The sequence below is a fragment of the Hylobates moloch genome, unplaced genomic scaffold (assembly GCF_009828535.3).
Source record: "Hylobates moloch isolate HMO894 unplaced genomic scaffold, HMol_V3 SCAFFOLD_36, whole genome shotgun sequence".
In the NCBI taxonomy this organism is placed as follows: Eukaryota; Metazoa; Chordata; class Mammalia; order Primates; family Hylobatidae; genus Hylobates; species Hylobates moloch.
Window position 1 is genome coordinate 428,932 of NW_026652311.1, and position 22,931 is coordinate 451,862.

Below are 22,931 nucleotides of genomic sequence, written 5' to 3' on the forward strand. Positions count from 1 at the left end.
CTTGTTTAGAATCTATTTTAATAATATTTTGCATTGTAAGATGCTTCTGGTCTCTGCTCTTTTTTCAGGCCTAAGGCAATAGCTAATTGAGACTATGCATCACTATTAAGGCATCTTCACTAAAGGGCACTGTGGAAGTGCTGGGTGACATGCAGATACCTGTCAGAAGGGGGCTAAATTTTAAACAAGGAACGTGGTGTTGCATCACAATAAAGTAAGTGTCCAGAGGGAACTTCTGCAGTACTGTGTTTTCTAATGTGCTGAGTGATATTGTAGGAGACTATTTTTTTGCTGGAATTTCTATGAATGCATCTATGAATACATTTAAAATAAAAAGTGTTTTTTCATTTTGTTTTTTTTTTTGAGACAGAGTTTCTCTCTTATTGCCCAGGCTGGAGTGCAATGGCGCTATCTCGGCTCACCACAACCTCCGTCTCCTGGGTTCAAGCTATTCTCCTCTCGAGTAGCTGGGATTACAGGCATGAGCCACCACGCCTGGATAATTTTTTGTACTTTTAGTAGAGACGGGGTTTCTCTATGTTGGTCAGGCTGGTCTCGAACTCCTGACCTCAGGTGATCTGCCCGCCTTGGCCTCCCAAAGTGCTGGGATTACAGATGTGAGCCACTGTGCCCAGCCAAAATGTGTTTCTTTAAATATGTAATTTTGTGGCCAAGTGTCTCACTCCTGTTATCCCAGCACTTTGGGAGGCCGAGGCGAGTGGATCACGAGGTCAAGCCATCGAGACCATCCTGGCCAACATGGTGAAAACCTGTCTCTACTGAAAATACAAAAATTAGCTGGGCGTGGTGGCGTGTGCCTGTAGTCCCAGCTACTTGAGAGGCTGAGGCAGGAGAATCACTTGAACCTGAGAGGTGGAGGTGGCAGTGAGCCGAGATTGCGCCACTGCACTCCAGCCTGAAGACAGAACAAGACTACACCTCCAAAAAAAAAAAAAAAAAGCAAAGAAAAAATTAATTGTTTTGGTACACAGTAGGTGCATATATTTATGGGATACGTGAGATATTATGATACAGAAATGCAATGTGAAATAAGCACCTCATGGAGAATGGGGTATCCATCCCCTCAAGAGTTTATCCATTGAGTTACAAGCAATCCATTTACACTCTTAAAGTTATTTTAACATATACCATTAAGTTATTACTGACTATAGTTACCCTGTTGTGCTATCATATAGTTGGTCTTATTCATTCTTTCTAATTGTGTTCTTGGTAGTCAAAATAAAATGTATATTTTTATGACTTTCTTCTTTTTTCTTTTTTTTGAGATGGAGTCTCGCTCTGTTGCCCAGGCTGGAATGCGGTGGCGTGATCTCAGCTCACTGCAACCTCCGCCTCCCGTGTTCATGCCATTCTCCTGCCTCAGCCTCCCGAGTAGCTGGGGCTACAGGCTCCCGCCACCACGCCCGGCTAATTTTTTGTATTTTTAGTAGAGACGGGGTTTCACTGTGTTAGCCAGGATGGTCTCGATCTCCTGACCTCGTGATTCGCCTGCCTCGGCCTCCCAAGTGCTGGGATTATAGGCGTCAGCCACCGTGCCTGGCCTCCATATACCAGTGATAGCAGTGCTTTATTTACAGTAATTATAGATTTTTTTTTTTTTTGAGACAGAGTTTCACTCTTGTTGCCCACGCTGGAGTGCAATGGTGTGATCTCAGCTCACTGCAACCTCCGCCTCCTGGGTTCAAGTGATTCTCCTGCCTCAGCCTCCTGAGTATCTGGGATTACAGAGATGCCCGCCACGATGCCTGGCTAATTTTTTGTATTTTTAGTAGAGACGGGGTTTCACCATGTTGGCCAGGCTGGTCTCGAACTCCTGACCTCAAGTAATCTGCCCACCTCTGCCTCCCAAAGTGCTGGGATTATAGGCGTGAACCACCGCGCGTGGCCTCGTAAACTCATATTTGAAGTTTAGAGAGATTGCCAAGAGTCTAGAGTTTTGCATGTTCTCACAAATTGACTTCGTTAGTTCAGATTTCATACCACTTTTTCTAACTGATGGTTCTTACACCTTGACAGGTGACTGAGTTCAATATGATCAGAATTGAACCATTTCAAAAAGCAGCACAAGTGGTGACTGCCAGTAACTGACAATAACCGAGTTTGATCCCCCTCTTCTGCTCCTTCCCTCTGATGGAATTCTCATTTTCCCTGGCCTCCCCCATTGACATTCATCCAATGCCCATGCTGCTGGATCAGCCTTCCTGGAGCCACATCCAACTTAGAAAGATGAAGGACTTCCAACCTTTTGGGAGATGACAATGTGTTATCAAAATCAACAAATTAATAGATTGACTTCCTTTGCATATTTTTGCAATGTTCTGTGAGATATCAAGTCACTTCCCTGGTAGTTTCTTATTCAGTATTTCACTGTACTGCTTTAAAAAAAAAAGTAAGGCCTCAACCCTAACAGACTCACTTTGAGATCTTGTTAAAAAGTTGAGTTTAGAGTCTGATACAGGTTTTGAGATGGCCCTGAGAACTTAGGTTTTTTCATAGGCTCTCTGGGCAACTTTTATGGGGCAGAGGTTTAGAAAGCTAGGAGCAATCCACCAGGTATCAGGAAACCACTAGATGGCAGGGCCATCCCTTGGAGCCCATTCTGCAATCTAGAAAGCGGTCAGAGAGGAAAGTGGAGTGGGGAAGAGTCCAAGTACACATGTTAAATGCACGTTAATAAGTGGATGGTAAAGATGGGCTTAGGTGTTGGGTCCTAGGGGGAGAGTGGGAAGGATTCCTGTCACTTTTCACCTCTTTCTAGCTTTATCTCCAGTATTTGAAATGGCTGGAGGATCCTTAACTGAAACTCTGCACTAGTCAACTGTGCTGTACTATAGCACAACCACTTTAAAAAGGTGAAAGTAGGAAAACTAGCTCAGTGAGAGGGCTAATATTTTTATGGGGCCAATGATTTGAATTGGTAGACATATATGCCCTCCTACGTGATATAGGAGCTAGAGTGCAAAAACCAAACCAAAGTGTTTTTTCCTACCCTCACTCACCACATGCTACTCCTCATATGCCAAGCAAGCAAGCAAGCAAGCAAGCAATTTTTCTGCAGATTCTGCAGTGCACACCAGCTGGGTGTCCTCTTATTCAACTTAATTCTTACACTAGCTATCTAGAGATAGTGTCAGATCCCACAGGTTAAGGGCTCAGTCCCACAAGACTGTACCCCACTTCAGAGGCCAGTTATAAGACTGAACTGCCAGAACTTCTGATCCACCAGCTACAAATTGGGGCTCCTAAGACCCAGCCCAGGGGTTCAATTAATTTGTTACAGTGGCTCACAGAGCTCAGGGCAACACTTTACTTACATTTACTGGTTTATTAGTTAGAGGTATAATAAAGGATGCAGATGAACAGCCAGATGGAAAGATACCCAGGGAGCTATCTGGAATGGCCCCAGCCCTGGAGCTCCTGTCCCTGCGAAGTTAGGGTGCACATACTCCCAGCATGTGGATGTATTTGCAAACCTGGAACTTCTCTGAACCCTGTCCCTTTGGTTTTATAGAAGCTTTAATTTGTAGGCATGATTGATTACATCATTGGCCATTGGTGATCGACTCCATTTTCAGCCCCTCCTCCCTCTCTGCTGGTTATGGGGTGGAGCTGAAAATCCTAACTTTCCGATCCAGCCTTGGTTTTTACCGTGACCCCCTCCCATCCTGAAGCTATCCAGGGGCCCTCAGCTACCAGTCACCTCATTAACATATAAAGGATTATATGCTAATTATATAGCATATATTATTATGTTATATAATAATATAATATATAATTATATCTATAATTACATGCTATATTATATATGCTATCTAGTAATATAGTTAGCATACAATCCCTTATATGCTAATATATAATTATGCTATATAATTAGCGTATACACTGTAAACACTCCTTAGATTCCAAGGATTTTAGGAGCTTTATGCCAGGAAAAGATAAGGAAGACCAAATGTATATTTCACAAAAATCACACCTTCTAAGTGTATGACACTTTCTAAGAAATTAGCAGATATTACAAATCAGATATAAAACAGATATTACCATCCCATGAGGCTTTTTTTTGAAATGTGCGTTTCCCCCTAAAACTAGGAAGTGGCATAATGGAGATGAGAATTCAGATCTCTTGCTTTTCTCTTTAGTGGTCACTGAGGTCACTAAGTGTCTCGGTGTGCCACTAACATTTAGATAAAGACAGGTGTGTAAGACCAAAGCTGTATGTTTCTCTTTTTAAGCCACATGAATTATTTTTGGTGTCTGAATTTTTCAAAATTCCGACCTAATTTGTGCTGTCTTCAAAACAGTCTTATTATTGGAACTATCACTGTGAATGAACATTATACTCTAACAGTGTAATATTATATGAAATAGTACCAGTTAGTCCTTAAAATTGGTTGGAAAACAGTGATTGGGAGGCATTTAAATATATTTTAAAAGTGAGTGAAGTAACAATTAATGCTATACCTTTTTTAATAAGGAGAGTATATTTTCATTGTAAGTATCTATTAATGATTGAAATGTTCAGAGGAACTACTGAATTCGTCATCTGTGTTTAGATGAAGCAAAGACAAAACCCCCTTAACAGTTACTCAGTTTTTTGATTACCCTTGCTGGCGACTTGAGGAAAGAGTGGATAAAAACTGCCACTGCCAGCCGGGTGCGGTGGCTCACTCCTGTAATCCCAGCATTTTGGGAGACCAAGGCAGGCAGATCATGAGGTCAGGAGTGCGAGACCAGCCTGGCCAATATGGTGAAACCCTGTCTCTACTAAAAATACAAAAATTAGCTGGGCATGGTGGCAGGCGCCTGTAATCCTAGCTATTTGGGAGGTTGAGGCAGGAGAATCGCTTGAACCCGGGAGGCGGAGGTTGCAGTGAGCTGAGATCATGCTATTGCAAACAAAACAAAACAAAACAAAACAAAACAAAACAAAACAAAACAAAACAAAACAAAACATGCCACTGCCAATGAGGAGTTGGAGTTACCAAAACTGATGATATCTGGGAGAGGGCAGAAGATGTTACCATCTGCAAGTTTAGGATGCTGAAGAAGTGGCAAGAAAAGGATCAGAGCCTTGCCACAGCCCAGAATTTATGTAAGTGCTTGAAAGACATCATCTCTCTTAAAGTCTAAGATGTGTTGGAAGGTGAGCAGAAAATTCTCTTAGTTATTTGTCTGGAATCAAGCTGTGTCTTTGGGAATAGCTATAGAACATGTGGCTTTTATTTATAAGCTTGGGTTCAGAGAGTTAATGCAAATACAAAAGCAAGCAAGGGGCTGCTGTCCTCTTAGTAAGGATGGTGTGTGCAGCTGAGCCAGAGGAAGGGTTGGAAGCCCAGCCCCAGTGCTGCTCTAGCTTTGGGACTGTAAGTAAAGTCTCAACCTAACTTGAAGTCTCTCTGTTCCCATCTGTGAAATGGGTGCAGACACTCCTATGTCCTGGGCTGTGGTGAGAATGAAAGGAGACCATGCATGTCAAGATCCAGGCAGGTGGTCTGGCTCAGTAAGGGAGCAGTCATGTCACCCTGGTACTTAAGGCAGGGCTGGTAGCATTGAGCCTTCTGGGCCTTCTGTGGCACTGAAGCAGGGGTCATGGGGGCCACTGGGTGGCGCCAGCAATGTTCAACCGGCAAAGAGGGCAAGGGAGAAAGCAGAGCCCAGGGAGGGCTGGAGGGATTTGTTCCTGGTCTTGATCCAGAAAACCACAGGGTTCCTTGTCTTGGTTTTCAAGCACTTCTCATTTTGTGTGTGTGTGGATGGATGTAGCACATTGTTATAACTGAGCTCAAATCAATTAAAAACTTTGATTATTATATGTTACTACAACGAATATAGTGTTTTTTTTCTAAGAATCCTCAGTAATTCAGAGAGAGGTTTTATTTAAAATTCTATTTAGATTTTTTATTCCTGGCCGGGTGCGGTGGCTCATGCCTGTAATCCCAGCACTTTGGAAGCCCGAGGCGGGCAGACCACGAGGTCAGGAGATCAAGACCATCCTGGCCAACATGGTAAACCCATCTCTACTAAAAATACAAAAATTAGCTGGGCATGGTGCCATGTGCCTGTAATCCCAGCTACTCAGGAGGCTGAGGCAGGAGAATCGCTTGAACCAGGGAGTCAGAAGTTGCAGTGAGCCGATATCGCACCACCACACTCCAGCCTGATGCCAGAGCGAGGCTCCGACCCAAAAAAAACAGTACGTAAACACCCCAGAAGGTTATATCAGAAGTCAAAGCATTATGATCTGTCTGCATGCTTTTCAGACACGGTGAGACAGCGTTCTGAACCCCCGGGCCCACTTTGCGTGGAGGACCACTGAGGTTTTCTACTCGCTAGTCTAGGGGTGCTGAAGCCTCAAGATATTAGAAACAAATGCAATTCTCTCCCACCTAGCAATCTGCGATGCAAGCTCAAAGGTGAGCTCCTCATGCCCTGGAGAAATACAACTGGCCAAACACTACTTTTCTTGGACTTTCACGGTGGAATTATTTACTTTTCATGGGGAAGAATGCTACTCAGAGATAGCTTTCACAGAACCAAGGGAAAGCTGTCTTCTTTTCGTGAAAAAGACTTGCCTCAGGAAATAATGGGTATCATTGGCTCCTGTTAACTGGTGAAAAAAATTTTTTTTTTGGTCTGTATAGATATTGTCACTACCTCAGCATCGTGAGTGTGGTGGGTGATTAATATTCTGGATATATTTTACATTATTTGATCCATAAATTCATAAATCATGGATGATGAGAAGAAAAGGAAATCTGCTTTTTGACACTGCTCTTCTTTGTATTATTTACTTACAGGTCCTGTTTTTTTTTTTGTTTTTTTTTTTGAGACGGAGTCTGGCTCTGTCACCCAGGCTGGAGTGCAGTGGCACGATCTCGGCTCACTGCAAGCTCTGCCTCCCGGGTTCACGCCATTCTCCTGCCTCAGCCTCTCCGAGTAGCTGGGACTAAAGGTGCCCGCCACCAGGCCCGGCTAATTTTTTTTGTATTTTTAGTAGAGACAGGGTTTCACTGTGGTCTCGATCTCCTGACCTCGTGATCCGCCCACCTCGGCCTCCCAAAGTGCTGGGATTACAAGCATGAGCCACCGCGCCCGGCCCAGGTCCTGTTTTAAAGCATCCTGTTCCTTAGTTGTCATTCCTTTGGCTCTTTGGCAACAGTTGGTTTTGATCCCAGCTCTCTGGCTCCTGGGCCAAGGCTGAGTGAGTGCCAGCAAGGGTAAACTAGTTCACCAGGTGTTCACACAGGTTCAGGACAACCTGCATTGTCCCCACAGCCCTTTTGCCACAGAAATAATTATGATTTTCTCCATTCCAAGGATGGGAAGATGTGTTTTTATTTAAAACCAGGCAGATTCCTAATACTTCCTCATTTGTGCATTTCTCTTGACAAAGGATTTTTCTGCACATAATGACTCTCATTTGGTCCTTTTGCTGTATTCCTTTAGAGGAAAAGTTTCCTCCAGCTGCTTTTTCATGAGAAAGAAGGCTTCACTCCATTCTCTAAAGAGAACACAGCAATTGCTGAATTTTTAATGTGTTCCCATGAGAATGGTGGTTTCCAGCAGTCGGCCTAGCCCCCTGCCCATTTTCTGGAAGTCCTTCTTGGGGTGAACCAGCACACTGCTTGCTGAAGAGCTTGATCCCAGGGATTCACTGCTGGAATCATGTGTTTTTAGGTGACAAGTGTTCTCAGCCTCCCTGTCTACATGTCAGGATTTGAGAAGTCCCGACAATGGCTCTGCAGCCACCGATGCTAACACGGAGGCCCTGGGGTTGAATTCCAGGCTCTGGGTTTTGAGATTTCTCCTACTTCTTAACTGAGACCTCCATTTCCACCCTGGAACTCAGTGCAGATTTAGACCTAATTTGTTCCAATCCTGATGTAAGTCCTCAGTTAGGAAGTCTAGAGTTAGTCAGCCACCTTTATTCTTTGCAATCCCATTCTTATTGTTTGCTGTAACCTCTAGCACAAGTTTCCTTTTCAGGAGGGAAGACGTTCTATGCATTTATAGCAGTGTTTTCTTTTTGAGCAAGCCTGGAAATCAACAGGTGGTTCCATTATAAAAACAACTGCAGAAAGGAGCTTAGAGTAATTCAGCAAGTTTTCATTTTTCCTTACCCACAAAAACCTTTTGTGAAAGGAAATCTTACCTGGAACATGCACTGGTAAAATATTCAAAAGTGGAGCTGCTGTGGTGGGGTCATTGAGGGGAGAGGGATTTCGAGGGCTTACCGAGGAGCCCTGCAGGGCCTCTGACTTGCTCCTGGCAGGGCAGCTTGGAAACCAGCAGATCAGGTCATTATTTGGATTTCTTGAAGCTGTGGTGCAGGAGTGTGTTTCTAAGACATCTGCAACCTAATGGGAAGTAAAACACTTTCCCACCCATAGGTGTGGAATATTTATTGGCACGTTGTTTCTGAAGCATAGACATGTACTCAGACCACAGGTATTTAAATTATGTTAACTAAATCAAAAGGTTTATGAATTTGGATTTTCCTCCATTATGAACATGTATAATTATTTTGAACTAAGTAAGCATATGCATTTTCGATTTTTTAACTCTTTATTTTTATAATTGTGAATAAGTTTCTTTCAAAGACTAGAGACGTCTTTTTTTGATTTTATTTTTATTTATTTATTTTTTGAGATGGAGTCTTGCTCTGTCACCCAGGCTGGAGTACAGTGGTACGATCTCAGCTCACTGCAACTTCTGCCTCCTGGGTTCAAGCAATTCCCTGCCTCAGCCTCCTGAGTAGCTGGAACTACAGGCGCGCACCACCACACCTGGCTAATTTTTGTATTTTTAGTAGAGACAGGGTTTCACCATGTTGGCCAGGCTGCTCTCGAACTCCTGACCTCAGGTGATCCGCCCGCCTCGGCCCCCCAAAGTGCTGGGATTACAGGCATGAGCCACCCCACCTGGCTAAGACTTCTTTATTTCTATCTAGATTAGGAAAAGACATGAGAATCATGGGGGCTCATGAAGATTCCCTTTGTCTCTGTATCATTTTTAAGTTCCTGGGGCTGGGAACACAAATATGTGGGTAATACTACATTGCCTATATCTGAGGTTCTCACAGTTTAGCAAGAGAGAGAAGGGAGATACATAGATAATTGGGATGATATTTATATGGTTATGGGGAAAGCGTTCCCTTGACTTAGACAGTGACTTCAACATGAGCGTAGCTGCTGGCACAGGCTGAGACCAGGCCACTTAAGATGTTAATTATGTGAGCTTACATAATCTTATTATTTATTATTTTTATTTTTTGTAGAGATGAGGATTTTGCCATGTTGCCCAGGCTGGTCTTGAACTCCTGGGCTCAAGCAATCGTCCGTCTCGGACTTCCAAAATGCTGGGATTACAGGCATGAGCCACCGCGCCCAGCCAACTTCAATAATCTTCTTCACTTTCCACATCCATAAAAAGGGTTATCAGGATGATTATGTTTATTTGTGGTAAACTCTTAGGAACATGCCTGGCATTTAGGAAGCACAATTGAGCAGTTGCTACTACTTTTTTTTTTGTCTAAAACAGGTTCCATAAATATACTGTTTTTGATATTACATAGATCTAATTCATACTCATATTTTTAATGTAAAATTGAAAGATACATAAATATAACTAAAGTTTTTGTGCCTGTTCTCACTACACATATTTCAAAACATTTATACACATCCTATTTCACTTTTTTAAATAAAATATTTCAAGTACATAGAATTCAATTTTTGGAAAATGCAGCTGGATTTTTTTCTTACTTATCATATTGTAATGCAGTTTGTTTTAAACTAGGAGGCCAAATTATGCTAGCCAGAACCAAAAGTATTTTTTAATTTTTAATTTTTTTTTTAGATGGAATCTCACTCTATCACCAGGCTGGAGTGCAGTGGTGCGATATTGGCTCACTGCAACCTCCGCCTCCTGGGTTCAAGCAATTCTCCTGCCTCAGCCTCCTGAGTAGCTGGGACTACAGGCACACACCACCATGCCCAACTGATTTTTGTATTTTTAGTAGAGACAGGGTTTCACTATGTTGGCCAGGATAGTCTTGATCTCTTGACCTCGTGATCTGCCCGCTTTGGCCTCCTAAAGTGGTGGGATTACAGGTGTGAGCCACTGTGCCCGGCCCAAAATGTTTAGTCCTCAAATAGGGATAATAACTGAATGGCCCAGTGTGACACAGGGAAGAGGACTTATGATGGCTCTGGGTCCTGGCCCCCAACAAAGCTGGTGTTCTTTTCTTTTTGTCTGTAGTTTCTTAGCCTCCTTTGGGTGTGTAAGGGTCTTTTACATCTCTTGAGTTTTTCAATACTCACCTTTGGATGTCCGGCCAGACCATGTCCTAGAACTGTTCTGTCTTCCCAAAGTCCTGGACCTTCAATAGGGCAGCTGACAACTAAATATTTTTCATGTTAATTCTCTGATTTAGTCATTCTTAGGTGTGAGATACACTTTCAAGGTTTAGTTTCTTCTGAATAAAGTAGTTTGTTAATCAAATGAATCTCCAATTGACTGGGGGGGTATTTTTAGGGGGGTGGTCCTTGGTTTTGATAAGTTACTTTGCTCCTGGCCGAGCTCAGTGGCTCACGCCTGTAATCCCAGCACTTTGGGAGGCCGAAGTGGGTGGATCACCTGAGGCCAGGAGTTTGAGACCAGCTTAGCCAACATGGTGAAACCCTGTCTCTAAAAATACAAAAATTATCTAGGTATGGTGGTGGGCACCTGTAATCCCAGCTACTCAGGAGGTGGAGGCAGGAGAATCGCTTGAACCTGGGGGATGGAGGTTGCAGTGAGCCGAGATTGCACCATTATACTCTAGCCTGGGTGACAAGTGAAACTCTGTCTCAAAAAAAAAAAAGTTACTTTGCTCTCCACCCTTTGTTCTCGGAAGGCAGAGACCATGCCTTTTGCCCTCATACTTCACACTAGGCAGCCGCTTGTGCCAACCACACTTAATATGCTGAGTGCCATGGGAGGACAGCACATCAGCGGGTGTTCTGATGTCTTGTGAGAGCTGTAACAAATTTATGTTGAGTAATAACTAGGTGCTGGCACTGTATTGTGTCATTTAATCTTCACAATAACACAGTTAATTAGGTCCCACAGTTTTCTGAATTTCATCAATGAGGAAATAGCAGCAAAGAGGAGGTAACCAATTCGGTGCAGGTGCTTAGCCCAAAGACTAATAATACATTTCAAAATATGCTTACATTTATTGTGCACTTACTACGTGCCAGGTGCAACACTAGCCCTTTGCACAAGTTGTTCCATTTTACCCTTTCTCTGATCCTTTGAGGTAGATTCTAGTATTACCTTCCTTTTTCAGAAGAGGAAACCAATGGGGAGCATTGGAATGATTTGGTTGCAAGCATACAACACAACTTGTAAACTGCAGACACAGGCTTAAAAAAAGTGAAAAACTAACCATGTAATAAAGAATGGAATGAACCATGAAGCTGTTTCTGTGGCCGGTCATGTTTTTGAAGCATATCCCATGCTAATTTCTAGAACAGAAGAAACACATGTGTTCTTGTGTATAAACCCAGTCCATGGAAGAGACAGTCTGCTTGTCCCTCCTGATTTCTGGGCCCAGACAACTAGTAGTCACCATTCCAAGTGACGGGTGGCTGCAACTCTACAGCCCCGTTCGTCTCTCCTCACTGTCAAAGCTGCTGAGACCCCAGACTCGACACTTGAAAGAAACCCATGTCTGTGAAGCACTTGTGGACCATTCAAGATTGTGGAGGAATCACTCAAGAGGAGATAGGTGATGGGATGTAGCTTCTGAAGGTTTCTATTTTATTGAATGTCTAATAGGACAAGAATCTGAAAAACGAGAAAGTTTGTCATGCAGGAGGACCTGGGAAGGAGATGACACATTCACAGGGATAAAGATCGGGATTCAATTGGGAGGAGTAACTGAGGAAAGGGGTCACTCAAAATATTCTGTGTTTTAGGTCCTTTTTCTATTAAGGAGGAATGGATTATCAAAGCCTTAACATTACGTTGTATTGTAATGGTGAATTGGTATGGTTTGAAGGTGGTGTGTCCCCTCCCAAACTCACACTGAATTTGTTTTTTTTTTTTTTTGAGACAGAGTCTCACTCTGTCGCCCGGCTGGAGTGCAGTGGCATGATCTCAGCTCACTGCAAGCTCCACCTCCCGAGTTCAGGTGAGTCTCCAGCCTCAGCCTCCCGAGTAGCTGGGATTATGGATGTTCGTCACCACACCTGGCTAATTTTTGTATTTTTATTAGAGATAGGGTTTCACTATGTTGGCTAGGCTGGCTCAAACTCCCGACCTCAGGTGATCCACCCGCCTCGGCCTCCCAAAGTGCTGGGATTAGAGGCGTGAGCCACTGCACCCAGCCTCACATTGAAGTTTAATTGCCACTGTAACAGTATAAAGATGTGGGACCTTTACGAGGTGATTAGGCAATGAGGACTCTGCCCTCATGAATGGATTAATGCTGTTATCATGGGAGTGGATTCCTTATAAAGGGACACGTTCAGCACTCCCTTGCTCTCTCTCTCTCACCTTCTGCCATATGATGATGTGGCACAAAGGCCATCATCAGATGCTGGCCCCTTGTTCTTGGACTTCCCAACCTCCAGAGCAGTAAAAAAATAAATCCCTGTTCTTTACAAATGGCCCAGTCTCAGATACTCTGTTACAGCAGTATGAAATGAACGAAGTCATGAAACCTAAAGATTTACATGGTTTACAGCAGTGGTCTCCAACCTTTTTGGCAGGAGTGGCTGGTTTTGTGGAAGACAGTTTTTCCACAGACCTGGGGGGCAGGGGGCAAAGATAGTTTCGGGATGAAACTGTTCCACCTCGCATTATCAGGCATTACTTAGATTCTTATAAGGAGCATGCAGCCTAGATCACTTGCATGTGTAGTTCACAATAGGGTTCACACTCCTATGAGAATCTAATGCTGCCACTGATCTACAGGAGGCGGAGCTCAGGTGGTAATGCTTGCTCACCTGCCACTCACCTACTGCTGTGGGGCCCACTGCCCAACAGGCCACGGACCAGTACCAGCCCATGGCCTGGGGATCGGGGACCCCTGGTTTAGAGAATTAAAAAGATGGAATTTAACATTTAGCTCATTAAGAGCACATCTCTTAAGGCAAAGTAAGGCAATTATCCATGTGGTTCAGGCAAAAGTTCTATACAATTTTAGACAAATGGAGAGATTTGCTGATTGTAAATTAGAGACAACTTTTCTCTCAGAGCCCAAAGGGTCACAAAAATTAGAATAATTAGGCTAGAAGGCCTCTTAGTGACATTTTTTTTTTTCTGGTTGAAGAATACTATGATGTATTTTTCTAATGCACAGCATACTTTTAGACTCATGTTGAACAAAAATAATAAACCCTCAAAAACCATGACTCACTTGGCTGCCTTAGTAGTAAAGCATATCTTGTCTTACTAGGGTCCCTTTAAAATGAGATGAAGGGAACTAGGAAAGGAATAAGAATATTGTGGCATTCTTTCCAGAGTAATTTTGTTGAAGTCTCATCAGAGTTTTCAATTTTCCCGCAATGTGTATTTTAACACTTAAAAGTACATTAGAAAAATAGGAGAATCACTTTAATTCAATAATTTTATTTTTATAACACTTAAAAAATATTTTTCAAATCCACTTGATAAATAATTTAATAAATATAACATAAATAAATATGTTAGTTCAGATGCTTTCATGATCACAAAGTTATATAAATAAATATTTTAAAATAAATTATGCTTACATGTTTGTTTCTACAAACACTTGGGTACAGAAATAGCTTATAAATTCTTGCCCTTCTATTAAAGTGAATGAAAAACACCTTCAGGATGGACATTTTCCCTTCTTAGCAATTCATTCATGAAAACTTAAAAACAATTTATCCACAGTAAATGTCAAAAATACTTGATCAGAGGTATCATGTGGATGTAATAGTCCCATCCTTCTTTCCCCCTCCCTAGTTCTTAATCCACATCCTATCAAAATTTCTTCATTTCAAATTTTTATAAAAATGACAGCGGTTTGGAGGGACCTCACTTTTTAGGAAGCATTCAGATAGCTCATCACTCTATCAATAGTCACTGCTCGAATTCTGAAAGCATGAAGAAGTATGCAGAGCTTGATTTTAGTTTTATAAAAATCTGGTTCTTCAAGGGAGGATTTTTGTGGCACGGTCTCACTGTTGAAATTCAGGGCCTAGGAGAATGAATAGTAAGCATGACTTATATGGTATTCCAAAACTCAAATATTCATTTGTAAAAATTAGTGAAGCCAGTACATGTCTCAGAGCCTGCAACTCAGTCCCTTATGCCACTCCTAAACCCAACCCAAATCTACTATCAGCCAGATCACCACGCAGAACCTGAGAAAAGAAATACTCATTTTCCAAGCACATGCATCTTCGATGAGCTCTGAAAAGACCCTTAAAACTATTTAGAAAAAATAATCAGTGGGAGTTTTGTCTTAGAAAGAAACAGTTCCTTTAAAATGACATCTGCTGCAATATCTAATTAATTTTATATATGTTACATTAAAAAGCCCACTTCTGTTTAGCACAGGGAGGTGATGGATTGCTATTGATTAGAACTCACTATCAGTAACAGGCCTGTTTACTGAAGACATGCCATTTGTGTCAAATAAACCTGGCAATGAATTTCCCAAGTTTAGCACTTTGATTTGATAACACAATATAAAACCTTACATTTGCACTCTTGATGAATAAATACTTTCATATCTTCCTCACAAAAAGTCTAAAAGAAAGCTAGAATAAAGTCATCCCATTTTATACTGGAGGAAACTGGGGCACAGAGGGGTTAAGTGACTTGGGAATAGTTGTCTGGTTACCGGTAGAATTGATTCTAGCACCCACATCACCCAACTCTTGGTCCTAAAAATGAAATAGCAACTACAGCTGCCTAGATGGTAACATTCTTTGACACTTGGATGAAGCTCATTGCCTTTCAAACAAGTAATCTGGCACATGAACACACACACACACACACACACACACACGAAAAGAATAAAAGTAAAACAATTACTTTTCAGACAATGATTTCTGCCACCATATTTTTATCCCATGTCCTAGTCACCAAAGCAGTCACCCTCGCTTATATAAATATTTGTTTTATATTAGCATCTGTGTTATGGTGATTCAGAACATAACAAAGCAAGTTCTTGCCTATGAATAACATTATAGATGCCCCAGATGATAGGTCATTCTTTTATTCGGTTCACGTTTTGGTTCACAATGGGTCATAATCAGGCACCAATCCTGCTTGTTTCCCAGCAACATTTGCAGATATGCAAGCTGGCCCCTTGCATGCACATCCTGGAGCACGTACGTCCTGGAGCTTTTAGAGGTGAGTGAGAAGGTAAGTGTAGTGAAATCCTCTTGAAGGATTTTAAGAGGCAGAGCCTCAGACAAGTGGTTTAACTCTCCTAAGGTTTGGTTCCCTCCTTTGTGCAGATCCCATATGGTTGTTTCGAGGCTGACATAAGAAAATGCACAAAAACATTTGCCGAGTGTGGGGGATACCACAGAGTGAATACTTTGGAGTCTGCTTTTCACAATGTGATCTGCTCACATTTGTGCTCCTGCTCCCTATAGAAGGCACCCTCAAAGCTGTCTCCTTGAAAATGTAGGTCTGTCAGGCCTTTAAAAGGCCTCCACCAATCCAGGAAAAGCTGATTTTATACCTCTTTATCTAAGACTCTGGCTGCGTATCTTTAGCATGAAAAAGGTGCTCCCACTGATAGAATGAAGTCTTACCTGCATCAGCTCGTCAATAACTGCCAGCATGTTTTGATCTAGAAAGATCTGCCTCTTAGGATCCATCAGAAGCTTTGCATTCATGGTCTTGAACTCCACCTGGTACATCTTCAAGTCTTCATAAATACTACTAAGGCACAGGGCCTGGGTGACATGACAAGATGGGGAAGTATCCATTGAGATGGGCTAAAAACATTTCCTCCATTGCATTTGAGGAAAGAGCTGTGTGTCTTACCATCATAAAAGAGGTCTTTCTGGAGGCCAGGCAACTCCCATTCTAGAAGAAAAAATAATCAGACATCAGTGATATGAATTCATCATACAGGCTGAAACTTTTCATTTTTTGACTTACAGTTATGAAAGAGGTCTCTCTGGAATTTAGGCAACTCTCATTCTAGAGGGGAAAAAATCATATATCAAAGTATTAATTCTTAGTATAAAATTTTCTGACTTTTCAGGTCAAATTTCTTTATTATGGTAAAAACACATATCATAATATGTAGCATCTTAACTATTTTTAAGTGTTAAGTATAGTCATATTGTTGCAAAAAAAATTTTTTTTTTAATAATTTTTCTCCCAAATCTAACTTCTGAAGTAGGACCAGTTAAAGTCCCATAATGATGGATACCAGAAACGTGAATTTTTAGAAGCAGGTGAGATTTGATGCACAGTTCTTAACCACACTGCATGCTCTGGGAGGAAAATCCTTTATACCTTGGTTAATTCCAATGGTAAACAGGCCTCCACTGTGCTGGTTTTATCTTTTGTGATATCTTCATGATCAATCTCTTCAGAAGTGCAAGGGTAAAATTCTAGAGTTTGTCTGGCCTATAAAAAATGAAGGAGAAACTCAGTTTATAACATTGATAATGCACCTGGCACCCCACAAGGCTGGTAAGCCAGGGTGCCAGGCAGGCTCCGGCTGGCTGCCCTTGACCTCTGTCACTTTGACTTGCAGGAAATTCTGGTTCTTCATAACACAAAAGGAAATAGATTCCTTACATTCTGTCTCTCACCCTCCTCTCCCTATGCTTGGGGCATGTTTCTCTGGATGACATATTTTTTCATTATGTAAACACAATAAATCATGTCAACAGCCTGTGCTAACCAGCTTCCACACCTCACTGTGACACTTGCTTCTGGTGAAAATTGTTTCTTCTTTTGCTAAAGTGACTGTATTCTATGAATACCTATTTCAAGTATAACTTCTAAAGGGGGAACTGTTAAGGTCACAGCTTGATGGATATAACAAACATGCAAACCCTTAAGACAAGCTGAGATTTAATCTGCAGTGCACACACGCACACACATACACAGAGATGTCATCTTAGTGTGTTGGAAAGCACCGTTGGGTAAAATTATGAAATGTATCTTAGGAAGTAAAGAACTGTATGATTGAAGATTACGATCATTTTTCCATTCAACAGCCTGATGGGTGGCAGGCACTCCATTAGGTACTAAGAACATGACAGAGAAGAGGACCATGTGTACCCTCCTGGATTGCAAGTTTAGCTGCTGAGACAGACAAGTGCCCAAATGACCAGGAGGCATCAGTAGGTGAGACATGGTAAGAAGGGCATGAAGATTCTGAGGAGGGGCAGGAAGGGAAGCAAAGCTTCCTAGAGATGGGACACCTGCATTAAGAGGAGTAAAATGTCAACAGTGGAGGAGGGAAATTTCAGACAGAGGTAATAGCATGAGCCAAGAAGCAAGGCCTGAAAATTCAGAATATGTTTGGGCACAAGCAGTAAAATCCCTTTCTGTGGTAGCTAGATCAATTCTCCACCTCCAAAGACATCCACCTCCCAATCCCTGGAACCTCGTAATGTGCTATGTGACCTGCCAAAGAGGAATGAAGGTGCAGATGACATTCAATTTGCTAATCAGCTGATCTAAGAGTAGAGAGATGATCCTGGATTATCTGGGCGAATCCAGTGTAAGCAGTGTCCTCAAAAGTAGAAGTGGGTAGAAGGTCAGTCCAGAGGGAGCAGCATGAGAAAGACTCAACCAGACATTGCTGGTATGGACAATGGCAGGGGCCACAAGTCAAGGAATGTGGGCAGCCTCTAGACCTGACAAAGCAAGGCAACAGATTCTCCCCAAGAGCCTCCAGAAAGGGCTACAGCTCTGCTGACACATTGATTTTAGCCCAGTAGGACCCATTTTGGACTTCTAAAGCCCAGAGCTGTAAGATAATAAATTTGTGTCATTTAAACCCACTACATTTGTGACACCAACAGTAGGAAATGAGTACACTATTCCTGGAGGTGTTTAAACAGACCTGGGCAAGCCCCCTATTCTGAGCAGGTTATAAAGAGTTAGATTTGGAGGTGTGAGTCCAGTGTTGTTCTTCAGATCTTTTCAAGAGAAGCTAGAATTTTGAAATCTTAATTGAAATGTTCGGTTTTTGAATAGCATCAAACTAAAAAATAAACATATAGCCCAAATTCTACAAACCTGTGGGCTGGATATGGCTGGTGAATCACTTGCATCTACCTCCTTTGTTTTCTACTGCAGCAAATTTGACAAATGATGTACAAAACATTAAATTGATTTCTATAATCTTTTGACCCTTAGGACTGTATCTGGGAGTAGGGGTGTCAGCTTTTGCACGAAAAACATCTATATGAATTGGAGCACCTAAAAGTTACCCATTTTGAACCTTTCTTCAGGAAACAAAGCAGTTTTCACTTGAGCCCCCTGTCCAATTAAGATTAATTGAATTGTGAGGAGCAATGCACAGCACATTATGAAAGATTGAAAGGGGAAAGGAGCCCTTTAAGAAGGCTTGGTGGCATTGAGCTTATTTTAAGATATTCCTAAGGCAACAAGCTAGAAAATACTCAAGAAAAAATTCCTAGAGAGCAGAAAGTCAGAGGACATCTTTTAAAACACTAGCCTTTAGCCTTTGCAGCAGTAGCTACTGGAGCAGTTTTTAACGGCAATGTTTTTTACATTAAAATATGAAACCTAAAAGAACGAAGCTGTAAATAAAATTAGGTAACTCTTCTCTAGGAAATGGAGGCTGCATGTGCACTGTCATAGTCCTCCCTGAGATGTGTTGCTCCAAGAAGGAACTGTGTCACCAAGTAGAAGTTGGTGGGCAGCAGGAGGGACAAGGGTATTTCATCTTTGTACCCCTGCCCCCCAACACAGAGTAGGCACCCAAGTAACTATTTCCAGGATTGATCAGTGGTGTGGTGCCAGAGAAACCATGTGGGCCTGACACAATTCTATCTCTGTTGGCAGGCTACAGGAACACTGCAAATATCCACTTTACGCTGTGTAGACATAGCCAAAACCAACATCATTATAATTTATTACTACTCTTGCTTTCTCTGGAGACACAATTTCACTAGGACTCTTTAACACTTGGGCCTTTTGTAAAGTTCCCTCTCCTGCTGTTGACAGCTACTAATGAACTTCCACAATTTCTCTGCAGTTCCATCAGGTACCAGAGGGGAGGATCAGAGGCCCCTTCCTCAGAGAGGGTGCAGGTGCACAGTGGAGAGGACAGGAAAGGCTCACCTTCTGGAGCATGTTGCTGACGGTCCTCAGCAGGTTTTGGGAGTGGTGAAGGCATGGGAACATTCCTGGGCCTGGGGTGGCCACGGGGAGGTTTCTGGCCAAACTGAAGTGGTCCAGGAGGACCAGGGTGGCCACAAGGAGGAGGCCTGGAAGGAAGAGGAGCAGGTGGAGGAGCTTCAGCCTGGATGGCCTGCCTGCACCACCTTCCGTCCATTCTGGCCACCTTCACCCATCCATTTCTGTTTGGCATTCACCTCCCTCCACCTGTTTCCAACACTTCCTTCAACACCTGAGAGATGACTCGAGTTATTACAAAGCGCCACTCTATTCTAGGGCTAGAAGCCAGCTCCCTGTGAGGGTCTAGGGATGAGCTTGGACAAGGGTGTTGAACCCAACACTCACCCAGAGAAAGCTTACATGTTTTTGATCAGGGAAACCCAGACTAGGTGGTGAAGTGGCTGAGTCAGACTCGGGACCCAGTGTTTTAAAAACAATGAAGTGAGAAAGCCTGACTTTTTTTTTTTTTTTTTTTTTTTTTTTAAGAGGGAGTCTCACTCTGTGGCCCAGGCTGGAATGCAGTGGCACCATCTCGGCTCACTGCAACCTCCACTTCCGGGTTCAAGCAATTTTCCCTGCCTTAGACTCCCGAGTAGATGGGATTACAGGCACCCACCACCACACTCGGCTAATTTGTGTATTTTTTAGTGGAGACAGGGTTTCACCATGTTGGTCAGGCTGGTCTTGAACTCCTGACCTCAGGAGATCTGTCCGCCTTGGCCTCCCAAAGTGCTGGGATTACAGGCGTGAGCCATTGCACCCGGCCAAGCCTGACCTTAGAACTGGCTAGGATCTGCTTCTGTTTGTAGCTGAGGGACCCTAGGCAGGAAGGCAGGAAGTCTCCCACGCTGGGCCTCAGTTTCTCCTCTACGAAGTGGGCATAATGATAGCTCATCAGGCTGTTTCGAGATGAAAAGAGACATGCCCTATTTAGCACATGGTGAGACCCCTATTCTTATTCCTCTTTGCAGGAGACGGCTGCTGCTGTTCCAGTCTCTCCTTAGGCAGACTTGAGTTTCTACCCTGTCTTCCCAAGCAGCCGCCGCTCCGCACCCGAGCGAGCCAGAGCCCTGGCCGGCTGAGTACTCACTGCGCGCTGGACACATGCTGAGCCGGCACTGCAGGGACACTGGGCGAGCCGCTGGATGCAGACCTGTGGCCGCGGCAGGTGAGGGCGGTGGCTGAGAGGCTGACCCAGGGGGCCACATTTTTATAATTGTCCGGAGGCGCGGCAGGACTTTCCCGGGACTCTGGTCTCTTGCTTTCTGTCTCTTTCTCTGTCTCTCTCTACATCAGCTTCTCGGTGACACGTGCGGTGCGGCCGGCCCGCGGGGCTTGCGGCGCTTTCGGATTAACTCCCGGGGTGCCCGGCCGCAGCCGTTCCGGGACGGCCCCGCCGCCTCCAGCTTGGCCCAAAATGAAAGCGAAATGTTCGCAGTTACTGCGCGGGGTCCACAGGCGGGCGGGACACCCCGCCCACCACCCTGGGTCCCCGGCCTTAGCCGGACGCCCCTTGTCTAAGCCACCCCGCCCCGCAGCTGTGCAGCGCCCCCTGCCGACGTAGAGAGAGGAGTGCCTCCCACTTTCCATGTCCTACGTAGGGGTGGGCCCTAATCACGACCTCCAGCCTAGTACTGGAAGGGGTAGGCAAATCATTCACTCATCATCGTTCCTATAGATGGCTCACTAGATGCCAGGCCGACGTTGCACCAGGTACAGGACACCCAGGGAGAACAGGACCCTTGGGGCATTGCCACACTAAATCAGACTCAAGGCGTTTTGTTCACAGGTCTTTTCTGAAACCTGAAAAGGGATGAGAGCTGGCTGACTATATGCAATTATTACTCTTGTAGAGAATCCAGTTTAACGATGGTATGAATGCACAGAGTCCCGGGAGGAAAGACCTAGAGAAAGAGCCCACGCTCAGCCGGAGCAACGGGGTCCAGGAGTCAGCAAAGGCTCCCGGGAGCAGACAGGGGCCCCAACCTGAGTGTTAAAAACAAGCAGGCATTAGACCGCTTCCAGCGGGAGGGCACGCAGGGTCTAGACAGGGGAAACAGGGATCAGAAGCGCAGTCATGAAGGGTTGAGGGAGGTGGGGGTCTAGGTGTCCTTGCAGGGTGTGAGGCTGGAGAGCTGGATGGGGCCGTGCCATGAGGGCAGGGGATGCCATACTAAGGAGTGTACTTTCTGTGCTGAGAGTAGTGGAGAGTCTTCCTGGGTTTTAGGCAGGGAGATGTGGCAGAATTTGCATGATGGGAGGATCCCTTCAGCCACAGCGTGAAGGATGGATCCAGGGGTCAGGAGTGGAGCAGAGGGAAGAGTTGACAAGGTGTGGCCAAGTCCTTATTCAGTATGGAGAACACAGGGTGGGCAGGAGGGACTCTCAGAGGGCCTGTGGGCCAAGGCTTGGTAGCTCCTCAGGTGAGAGGGAGAGGAAGGCCCTGAGAATGGAGAATGGAGATTGTTCTAGCTTTACAGGGATTGCTGTATAAGAGGACTGAGTTTGGAGGAGGTGGTGAAAAGTTCCATTTTGGATGTGCTGGGTTTGAGGTTCCTGTGGGACTTTTTAGTTCAGTTGTTTTTCCCACAGGCATTAGTCACCCTAGGCGTGGGTAGCGGGGAGGATGTGTTTGATCTCTGACTTGGAGCTTCCAAAGGGCCTGACTACACCCAGACCCCAGGACCTAATAACTGGAGCTGCCTTCTGGGTGGCTCATCTGCTCGAAGCTGATGAAGCACCGCTGTAGGGAGTTTTAGGTGTGTGTAAGACAAGAGAGATGGTTGATCTCTAAGGCCCCTTCTAATGCTGCTGTCTGTGAATTCCCCCGCGGGATACAGAGTAATCCATTGTCAGAAACGATTGCATTTAGCAGTTTGTGTAAAGCAAATGACAGGTGCAGAGCTGTGTTGTGGCCACAGGGGTTTAGTGTGGAGTTAAATGTACTTAAAGTCAGGATGAAGACAAGTGTATCACAACTGAGCTGTTTCTCCCCTGGAAGGGCCATCTCCTCTAGAAAAGTAATTTCTGTTGCTTAGATAAGCACAGGGCCACTGTTAAAAATGGATTCTTGGCTACCAGACACAGTTTCTAACTTATATTTTTGTGAAACAGTTTCCTGATGTGTTCAATGTACTCTAGCTAAGATGAAACGAAAACCTTCTTCTAGGAATACATGATTTTTCTGTAAGTGACAGTCTTTGCTCACAATCACTACTTCACAGTGTGTAGCATTGTCGTGGAGGTCTCGGCCAATGCTATAAGGAAAGAAAAAGAAATGAGAGCTTTAAACATTGGAAAAGAAAAGGTAAAACTGTTACTTTTTACAGTTGATATACAAAAAGAAAAATTAACAGACTATTAGAACTAAGAAGAGAATTTAACAACATCATGCAATACACATATCAACTTTAAAAAAATCAACGAATTTTCTTTGTATCTGCAACAATCCATCAGAAAACATAATAAAAACAAGATGACAGGCATAGAAGCAGCCAAACTATAAAGTAACTGACTGTAGATACAGAGGCAGTATAATG

The 22,931-nt window shown here is 43.7% G+C and overlaps 1 protein-coding gene across 1 annotated transcript; it reads right to left on the bottom strand.

Annotated features, from left to right (window-relative positions):
* Positions 1–13,724: 13,724 nt before the first annotated feature.
* LOC116463424 (interleukin-12 subunit alpha) lies at positions 13,725–20,748 on the bottom strand. Its single transcript, XM_032146520.2, has 7 exons — positions 20,483–20,748; positions 19,336–19,481; positions 16,522–16,635; positions 16,159–16,200; positions 16,042–16,083; positions 15,807–15,950; positions 13,725–14,233 (listed from the first exon to the last, which is right to left on the bottom strand). The coding sequence occupies exons 1-7, from the start codon at positions 20,598–20,600 to the stop codon at positions 14,078–14,080; spliced, it is 762 nt and encodes a 253-aa protein (XP_032002411.1). The 5' UTR covers positions 20,601–20,748; the 3' UTR covers positions 13,725–14,077.
* Between the last annotated feature and the right edge of the window lie 2,183 nt (positions 20,749–22,931).